The 10,303-nt window shown below is 47.8% G+C and overlaps 1 protein-coding gene across 1 annotated transcript; it reads left to right on the plus strand.

The window, feature by feature from the left end:
* Nucleotides 1-2,335: 2,335 nt before the first annotated feature.
* Nucleotides 2,336-8,291, plus strand: LOC120664745 (putative clathrin assembly protein At2g01600). Its single transcript, XM_039944062.1, has 15 exons — nucleotides 2,336-2,625; nucleotides 2,794-2,863; nucleotides 3,059-3,156; nucleotides 4,180-4,318; nucleotides 4,408-4,535; nucleotides 4,674-4,766; nucleotides 4,859-4,909; nucleotides 5,185-5,250; nucleotides 5,328-5,393; nucleotides 5,505-5,585; nucleotides 5,667-5,744; nucleotides 6,253-6,429; nucleotides 6,511-6,586; nucleotides 6,676-6,797; nucleotides 7,508-8,291. Exons 1-15 carry the CDS (start codon nucleotides 2,536-2,538, stop codon nucleotides 7,865-7,867), a joined length of 1,695 nt encoding a protein of 564 aa, XP_039799996.1. The 5' UTR covers nucleotides 2,336-2,535; the 3' UTR covers nucleotides 7,868-8,291.
* Nucleotides 8,292-10,303: the final 2,012 nt, after the last annotated feature.

Here is a 10,303-nt window from a genome sequence, read left to right on the forward strand (position 1 = left end):
CAGAGTGGGCTTGGTGCTACCGGAGTCGAATTTCCGCCGGAGCGGGCTTCCTCACAAGAGTGAGGTATGCTGCGAGCTGGGATTTGTTGAAGCTGTGCTCCCCCCAGACCTGCTTGATGACGAGCTGGGAGAGCATGACCCGTTGTCGCCGTCCTGCTGACGCGGGCGCTTGCCGCGCGAGTTCTGGCCCCCGGGCGCTCGCCACCTGAAACATGGTGATGCCGAGTCGATGATCAAGCAAAAGCCAAGCAGTCCCCTACCTGGCGCGCCAAATGTCGGGTGGTAAATCCAGCCGGGTGGCAGAATGCACCCGACTAAGCCCTAAGGGAGAATGAACTCGGAGGGTAGCTAGGATTAGTCCGATCTAGATGCAAGAACACGATGAACACAGAAGGTTTAGAGTGGTTCAGGCTACCGGAGCGTAATACCCTATATCCACTGTGTGTTGTATTGCCTGTGCTCACCAGAGATTGCTTGAGAGTGGTTCTAGCTGGTGAGCTGAGAGTGTGAGGGAGAGAGTGTGAGTCAACTTGTCCTCCTACCGTGTGTTCTCTCCTTTTTATATGACCAAGGGGAGCACGTATACTGAGCGGGGCCCCGGCATGTGGACCCGGCGATATATTATCTTACAACGTATGATTCTTCTGACCAGGCGTGGTCTTGAGCTGTCCTATCGGAGTAGAGTCTAGCCTCTGCAGCCGCGCGTCGAGGTCATGATGAAGCGCCGAACTACTGACTCAATCTACTGTAGCAGCGTGCACGGTTGCTCCAGTCAGTAGCTGATCATCATGACTCGTCGCCCATGCTCGCGGCGCTGAGTCTTTAATGCTTGCCTTGGTAACTGACGAGCCGCCTCGGTAATTGGCGGGCTTACCGTGTTGTCATTCGTGCCTGTCCAACCCGTCAGAGGGCGGCCCATGCCCTGCTCTGACAACGCACGCCTCCTCCGCCCGCATTTAATGCGGCAGGCAGGTTGGCTTCCGGCGGAAGGCTTGCGCCTGTGGGACACATGTCGGCACCGGACCCGGAGGTCAGCCGTCGCGTCCCCAGGGACACGTGGCGGCGCCGGACCCGGGGGTCCGGCGACCGCGCCTACAGAGGCACTTGGCGGCTCCGGACCCCTTCCCGAGCGGGGAGCGGGGTCCAGGCACCCTGACTAGCTCGAAGGCTCAGGCCTCCTGGAGGTCCGGCTTCCACATGTGGTGTTCCAGGACCAGCCCACGGGGGTTCGGGACCTGTGCGTGGGAGTCCGGACCCGTGGAAGCCGGCCCTGAGCACTTCGTCCAGGTGGACACGTGGCAGCGCCGGACCTGCCGCCTCGTGGGGAGCGGACCCGGAGGTCGTTGTCCTCAACTGTCACGTCTGGGCTTTTGTGCCCAGCTGCCCAGAGGCTTAGTGCAAGGTTACAGATAACCTCGCGCCTTTATGGGCTTGTTATTGTGGGAGAGGGTACCCCTGTCTGAGTGTACCGACAAATATTTTATTTGTCTGATCATTTACATAAAAAATTGAATAAGACAAGCGGTGAAACATAGTTTCTAAAAATCAAAGAATTGTGTTTATTTTGGGACGGAGGGAGTATGTCACAAATCTAGTCGCAGTATGAACATAGTAGACTATGTCACACATTTTCTTGTCAATGAGGAAACGTGCTCATGTAAAATGTAGGGACGTCTACAGCAAAATACTTTATAACCAGCTAATCTAACAATCTGCATTGTTGACACTGGCACAAGTCTAAGACACAATACATTTTCATTAGCACCTCCCATGCACAATCGTATTCACTAATACGTCCCACCTCAATCGGCAAAAAATACAAAAACAACCCTGCTAGTTCAGAGGGGTTTAATGCAAAATCAAGGCATATTTGCCTGGTTCAAGTCTCGAACCTTCCGCAGTTCCGCTCGTAAACCACGAGACGAAGGAAGGGTCGTCAGTTCGTCAGAGCCCGTTTAGTTCCAAAAACAAAAAATTTTATGTGTCACATCAATATTTAATCAGATGTCGGAAGAGTTTTTCGAACACTAATTAAAAAATTAATTTTAGAACTCACTCGGAAACCGCAAGACGAATCTTTTGAGACCTTTGACCGCATCATTAGCACATACGGGTTACTGTAGCACTTATGGCTAATCATGCCCTAATTAGGCTCAAAAGATTCGTCTCGTCGTGTAGATCCAAACTATATAATTAATTTTGTTATTTAATTATATTTAGTGCTTCATACATGTATTCAAAGGGGAGGTGAAAATTTTTGGGCGAAAATTTTCGGGAACTAAACGGGCTCTCACTCTAGACTTACCCGCCGCCCTCGCAGGCAACTTCGCAAAAAGAAGCCTCGCCTTGTTCATTTTTACTTCCCTCGTCGGCAAAATTTCACGCACCAGGCCGCCACTGCCAGCACAGGAAAGGAAAAAAAAACCACCCCAGAAAAAAAATAACCGAATCAAACGCGTCCGCCGGGAGGCCAGAAATATAGCGAGGAAGGAAGGGGGATAGCGGCGAGGGGGACGAACAAGCGGCCGCGCAGAAATGGCGTCGATGCAGAGCTGGCGCAAGGCCTACGGCGCCATCAAGGACACGACCACCGTCAGCCTCGCCAACCTCAACTCCGACTTCAAGGTGCCCCTCGATCCAGTGTCTCCCCCCTTCGATTTCCCCGGATTTTTCTTTCACCAAAGTTTGGGCAGTTCATCCAAACCCTAGTTTCAAGCGAGCCTGTGGTGTTTTGGGGTGCGGGAGCAGCCTCGGATCTGTGTGGTTTTGATTGGTGCCTGCTCGCTTTTGTAGGATCTGGATGTGGCGATCGTGAAGGCGACTAACCACGTGGAGTGCCCGCCCAAGGAGCGCCACCTGCGCAGTGCGTTGATTCATTCTTATACCCTGTAGTTCCGCGTATTAAAGCTTCTGCCTAATTTAGTGTTTATGGGGGTCGGAATTAGATCGTGCCTCCAAGTGGGGGAGGCTGCGAAGGAGGGAAGGGTGTGAGGCGTGCGTGCTTTTGGGTTGTCTTCGGTGTTTGATGATGGGTAATTTGCGCGTGATGGTGTTGCAGAAGTTGTTGCGGCGACATCCATCGCCAGGCCACGAGCGGATGTTGCCTACTGCATCCACGCTCTTGCCCGCCGTCTTGCTAAGACCCGCAACTGGATTGTAAGTTGTATGCTCACTTGAGATTTTTTTTTTCATTGTTCCTGTTGTCTATAGAATTTGTTTTTTCGGATGTTCTCTTAGTCGGAGTTCTTTTTTCATCGTTCCTCTCATCTCTGGAACTTGTTATGGGTGCTATTTTAGTTTTCTAAGGGGATTTCAGTTGGATGTTGAATGATATATTCTCGAATGAGATGTGGAATTTCTGTCGAGTTGTCTGTAAGAATGAGCAGTTACCTTGATTCAAACAACTCACTGAACATTGGGGTGTGTAAACATAAACAATTGCTTTGATTCAAATAACATTAGGCCAGACCGTTTGCTGCTTGTTAATCATCTGGCTGATGCAAAATTGACGTTTAAGTTAAGTTGATCCCTTTTATGACTTGCATATGAAAAACTTGTGACTTGAAACATCACCTACACTGGTTCTTGTAATTTCTCAAATGCTTACTAGTGTGCAGAGTTGCTATGCTTATTTTCAGTTGGAAAATTAGGGCTTGAGTGTATCCTAGGCTGGTTGTTGTTTTCTGGATTACATCAACTGGAGGTTTGAAGGAAGTTCTAACAGTTGCATTCTGTTGTGCATTAATCCTTTTGGTCATTGCTTACCAATTGCTTGTTATACTTGCTTGAAACGCTTTGCTGTCTACTGGTAGTAACTAGTATTTCATTCAAGGTTGGTGGTTGGTGGCAAATGCTATTTCCATTCTAGGTGACTTTTTAGTGTACCATCTTGCTGAGGTAGGTTGGATTTGAACATGTGAATTGTGAATTTGTTAGGTATAAACTTGTGGTTGTGCAGAGCAAACCATTCAACTCTACAATTCCATTCTTCAGTTTGAAATGTGTGTTTTGCAATGAATTATGAGTCTTCCTGAATTATTAGCAAAGCTAAATCTTAGTCACGAGAAACAAATTCCCTAAATTCCTCCTGCGTGTTCACGAAAAAAAAATTCCCCAAATTCCTTTTCTGGTTTCATATTGTGGTGGTTAATTTTCTTTACATCTTTTTTGGTCATGTAGGTTGCACTGAAAACACTTGTAGTGATCCATAGACTTCTTCGAGAGGGTGATCCTACATTTCGAGAAGAGCTTCTTAACTTTACACAAAGGGGACGAATTCTACAACTTTCAAACTTTAAGGATGATTCCAGCCCAATTGGTTAGTATTTCTTCCTTTAGTAGAAAGTTGTCCCTGTCCTGCCTGTTTCCTCCCGATTTCCAGGTTTCATATGCTACGTAATCGTGCAGCTTGGGATTGTTCTGCTTGGGTTCGCACATACGGTTTGTTTTTGGAGGAAAGATTGGAATGCTTCAGAGTTCTGAAGTATGATGTCGAAGCTGAGCGTTTGTCCAAACAGGGTCAAGGTCCTGAAAAGGTTAGGGACATTGCATCTCGGTTTGGCTGGCATACTGCAAGCCTGCAAATAATTAATTTCGAGGATTGCAACAGTTTTTAGTTTCCATACCAATTCCAGCTCACTAATTAGTTATTCGACTGATTCTTTTTGCCATAGGGACACAGTAGAACTAGAGAGTTGGATTCACAGGATCTATTAGAGCAATTGCCAGCATTGCAGCAGCTATTATACCGACTTGTGGGATGCCGGGTGATTATCTCTTGTAACTTATTTCTTTTTTATTTCCCTTTTTTTGTCCTTAACATAGCTTAACAACTTTTTTTTTGTTTCTGTATCTGTAGCCTGAAGGAGCTGCAAATAACAACTACTTGGTGCAATATGCTCTAGCTTTGGTAAGCTGTGTTGTTTTGTTTTATTTGGCTTAAAATTGTAATTTTATTACATTGTTTGCCAGCCTTGGCTCGTTAACTTATCCAAATGATATTGGTGGAAAACTGAAAATTGAACAATCCTATGTTGTTTCTGCTTTAATTCTGTAGTTTGCCTCTATGACATCTTGCCAGATGTTTTCTAAGCACAATCACATGATATTTAATATTCTTATTGTATCTGAGTACCATGCCATAATAGTTTATTTGACCTCAGATTGTGACTCTATATTGCACAGGTGCTAAAAGAAAGCTTCAAAATTTATTGTGCGATAAATGATGGAATTATCAACCTTGTCGATAAGGTAATGGTAGTATTCACATGGAAATATCTTGTGTATGGCTGACAATGTGTGCTTATGTTAGATTTTGTTTTGTCTAGTTTTTCGAGATGCCAAGACATGAAGCACTTAAAGCTCTTGAAATCTACAGAAGGGCTGGCCAACAGGTAACTCCAGAGTTTCAGAATACGATAATGAAGTATATCTAGATTCTAAAAAAACAAAATGCCATGTGTTTTCTTTGTGCTTATATATCTGGGTTATTTGGCACATTTCAGGCTGGTAATCTATCAGAGTTCTATGAGAATTGCCGGGGTTTGGAGCTTGCGAGGAATTTTCAGTTTCCCACTCTGAGGGAGGTGAGGAGTTGTACTGACGGTCTACTTTGACTATTTACACTGGATTATTTTGTGACATCTTATGTAAGGAATTTTCCTCAGCCACCACAAACATTTCTAGCAACTATGGAGGAGTATGTGAGGGAGGCTCCGCGTATGGTTCCAGTTCGAGAACCCCTGGTTAGTACTTGGGTGATACGATTAATATAGTGTTTCTGTTTATTTTATACTTAATTGTTTTTCACCCTACCTGAACTTGCTTGAGTTTAAAAACCTTTGTTGTTCTTGTTTCTTTAGGGATATCATCTCCAGCAGTCTAGCCTACCCCAACTTGTGTGACACTATAGTTTAGTACTCCAGTTATCTATTGGTTATGCTATTGGGAAATCACATAATTATCTTACACTAGAAACTCCATGCAAAATTCTGTAGCTGAAACCTCATAAGATATAGCAGTTTTCATTCCTGAGATATTGTCTTCTAATGGCAATAAATTCATTTATTTGTCCCAAATTACCATTTTACATACCAACTAGATTGCATGTGCTTCCATTACATACCGTTTATCATTTCAGTCATCCTTGTATTGGACAGTTTGATACTCTGTGGATTGTTTCTCGTATTGGGTATTCTTCTGAGTACTGGAAATTAAGCCAACTCATCAATTTTCATTTTCATTTTTCATCAGGAACTTCCTGAGAGGCTTCTTCTTACGTACAAACCTGAGGAGTCAGAGGAAATTCCTGAGCCTCCTCCTGTAGAAGAGGAAAAGGCACCTGTTGAAGAACCTGATTCGGTACCACCTGTTACTGAAGTTGTTTCACCTCCTCCCAAGACCGAGTTGCTTGATACTGGTGATTTACTGGTGGGTAAAAGAATGCTTTAACATACATGATCTAAATCTTATGTGCTTATTACCACAACCTAACGTCTTACTTGCTAATAGGGCCTAAATGATCCAAGCCCTGCTGTATCAGCAATAGAGGAAAGCAATGCTCTTGCCTTGGCTATTGTTCCAACAGGTATTTTTTATCCATGAATTCCTAGCGAATGCTAAGCATCTTTGGAGGATCTGTCGCTAAGGGGTAAATTAATTTTGGATCTTTATTAGAGGGTACTTCAACAACTGGTAACACCACGTTTCAAGATAAGGGGTTTGATCCAACAGGATGGGAACTTGCCCTTGTTACTGCTCCGAGCAACACAACTTCATCTGCTTCTAGCAGTCAATTGGTTGGTTTCTTTGATCTTCATATCTTTTTTTTCCTGAGGTATTTATTTTTTAGTTGCATATTATTGTGCCGTGTGACACCAGAATTTAGGGTTGCTACTGCTATATGGGCACATAACTCGCATCATCAGCTTTATTTACTTTGATGTTCCAATCATCCTGTTAGTGAATTCATACATTTTGTGTCAAAACTTAGCTGCAACATTTCTATAGCATATGTTTTGCAGGATGAAGCTTATATCCTGTGCTAGGTTATATGGTGGATCATGTGGCTCCATACTACATCATGACCTTACATAGTCTTTAAGCAATCACATCATATGACCGTTAAAGCCCCATGGTGTTTTGGATTCTTGGCTGATGGTTCTGCACTGTAGCGTTGTTAAGATAAACATGCATAAGTCTTATGATACTCTGCATTGCACCAATAGCGCATACCTCTTGACAATCAGGATGCTCTTACAATTGCTTGGCCATGTGCATGACATAAGTCACATGTGCTATGTATGGCTAATCACGTACAACCTGTGAACAATAAGTGTACCTTGAGCAATTGAGCTTGAGCCAGTTGATGGCTATGCTAGAACGCAATGTGGTAAATAGTTTCAGTTCACCAGGCTAGGCATTGAATAACAAGCAACGATATTTCATACAATTTGTGGCAGTGCCAGCTGTGTTTGATCAAAATAAACTTCTGGACTCCTCTTTACAGGGTGGTGGATTCGACAAGCTCATCTTGGACAGCCTTTATGATGATGGGGCTTACAGGCAGAGACAACAGCAACAGCTATATGGGTCAGCAGCGCCTAATCCATTCATGACAAATGATCCTTTTGCAATGTCCAACCAAGTCGCTCCTCCACCATCAGTTCAATTGGCTGCCATGTCTCAGCAGCATCAGCAGATCCCAACGGTGATGCAACCGAATCCCTTCGGACCACCAATGCAACCGCAGATGGGCATGGGCCCTGCAACAAACAATCCTTTTCTGGATGCTGGCTTCGGGCCATTCCCAGTGGTGAACAACGGACATCAGCAACATAACCCATTCGGTGGTGCCCAACTTCTGTAGGCCATAGTTACATGAGCAAATTCGTGCCCCGGCAAATGCGATTTTTGTGTGATTATATCATGCATTGTGCTTGGCCATTATTGTATGCGACCCCTGTATCATGTGTTGGCTTCATCACACGGGGCTGCTGAGTTACCCGATCCTTGTTGTAAAGAAATTAGTGACCTGTGTAGCACCAAGTATATGTCAATAAACAGTAGGACGTGGTTATAATTATAGCGAAAAAACAAAAGAGCAGTGTACCAGCTGATTGCCAATCTCGTACATGCGGTGTGGTTGCCGCCATGTGCTCGGTTGAATAACCCAAGCCTAAAATTGGCAGATTGTGGTGTGTTATTGTAGCTATGGCCTCTGATGCTTATAGTACTTGTGAGTCTGTACATTGCAGCTTCTTTACATCTAATTTAGCCCAACAGGTTTTCTACACTTCTACTGGAAGTTTACATCCGTTCGAATTCGGCAAGAACCTTTCTACAGAAATTTTCTTTATGTGGATGTTTTCCTGTGACAATCTTATCATCATGTATGGTTGTCATCGCTCACCATTTCGTTTTCCCCCATGGCTCTGTCGAAGCTGATGTTGCATAGCAAATAGCAACATCCCACCAATGTCCACAACACGATTGTCGTCTCTTGAGCCAGAGGAAAAGCGGCGAACCGTAAAACCTCAATCAGTGACCCGGCTTTTCGCCTCGTGAAAGGCCTTGTGGGGTTGCTGTAGCGGCTAGCCCCCACCTACGTAACTGCCTCTGGATTTCTAGCCCCGTAGGGTTTGATCGGAATCTCAACAACTGTGACTTGTTAGTTGTTACAACTTACAAGAGATAAATCTGGAGGATGCTTCAACCATGGATCCAGAAGCGGAGTTGCCAGAGTTTCAAATAAATCTTCTTGCCGTGTTTGAGAAAACTGGTAGAAGCTTATACATCATTCAACAATTCCATTTTAGGACCGATACTTTCATAGGCCCTTCCGAGCTCATGGGATAAGTAAGAAAATGAATAATCATATACTATGATGTACATTTGCATCCTCACCAAAGCGAGGCACCTTGTATTCAAGAAGATACTGTCATTTTCAGCACAGCTGCACGGAGGAAATGGATGCTCAACAGCCCGGACGGCGCTAAAAGTTTGTGTCAACCTCATGCACAATATGACGTGGCCCTTCGCGGCAAGGGTGAGAGCAACACCGCCACACCGACGCATATGGCACTACTAGAAACTGACGCCTTAGGCACCGGTTGAAGAGGTGCTTAGGCACCGGTTTTACAACCGGTACTCCCAAACCGAGACCATTGGCCTCAGTCTAAGACACCGGGTTTTTCACCCGGCGCCTTAGACATCCATTGGTACCGGTTGGAAAGACCAACCGGTACCAAAGTATTTTTGGCAAACAAAAAAATAAAAGCAGGCATCCTGCTGCCGGCGCTCGGGCCCGGAGCTTCGCCTCGTCGCCGTCGCCGCTCCTGCTGTCGCGCTCCGAGCCGCTCGTGGCCGCCGCTCCTACTGCCGCGCTCGGGCCCGGAGCTCCGCCGCCGAGATCTGCCCTCCTCCCTTGGCCGCCGAGATCCGCCCTCCTCCGTTGGCCGTCGCCGCTCCTGCTGCCGCGCTCGGGCCCGCTCCTCCCTTGGCCGTCGCCGCTCTGCTGCCGCGCTTGGGCCCGCTCCTCCCTTGGCCGTCGCCCCTCCTGCTGCCGCGCTCCGAGCTGCTCGTGGCCGCCGCTCCTGCTGCCGCGCTCGGGCCCGGAGCTCCACTGCCGAGATCCGCCCTCCTCCCTTAGCCGCCGAGATCCACCCTCCTCCCTTGGCCGCTGCGGCGGCCACGCACACGCTCCTCGCGCCCCATGGCAGCGGTGGCGGCGTCGCGCCCCATGGCAGCGGCGGCGGGCTCCTGAGCGCCGCTCCCACGCCTCCCACGCCTTGAGGTGCGACACGACCCGGAGGAGGACCCGGTCGGGGAGGCCGCCGAGACGGTCGCCGCGCGAACGGGCTACCTGCACCACGGCCCTCGCACTCGCGGTGCGGCCCTCGCGCTCCACCAGCGCGGCGAGAGGATGCGGCCGTGCGCGAAGAGGTCGTCGGCCGTGCGCGGAGGGAGCAGGGGAGGCCCGCCGCTCCGCCGTCGGGGGTAGGTCGCTCCTCGGCCCTGCCCCTCCGCCGCCGGCCCGTGCGCGGCGGCGAACTCTAGGAGGCGGCGCGGGTGCTCGCCGGTGCCGGGAGGAGGGAGGGGCCGGAGCAGGGGAGGGCCGGAGCAGGGGAGGGGCGGCGTGCGTGGGAGAGAGAGGGAGGAAGGAGAGAGAGTGACCGGGGAGAGAGATGAGAGCTCATCAGGTGCCGCCAGTGAGAGACTTTAAAATTTCGCGTGTTGGGAGCACAGGTACCTAATGCATGCATTGGCACCGGGTCATGGCTTTACCCGGTGCTAGTGTCTGCTC

Source organism: Panicum virgatum, chromosome 3N (genome assembly GCF_016808335.1).
Source record: "Panicum virgatum strain AP13 chromosome 3N, P.virgatum_v5, whole genome shotgun sequence".
NCBI lineage: Eukaryota > Viridiplantae > Streptophyta > Magnoliopsida > Poales > Poaceae > Panicum > Panicum virgatum.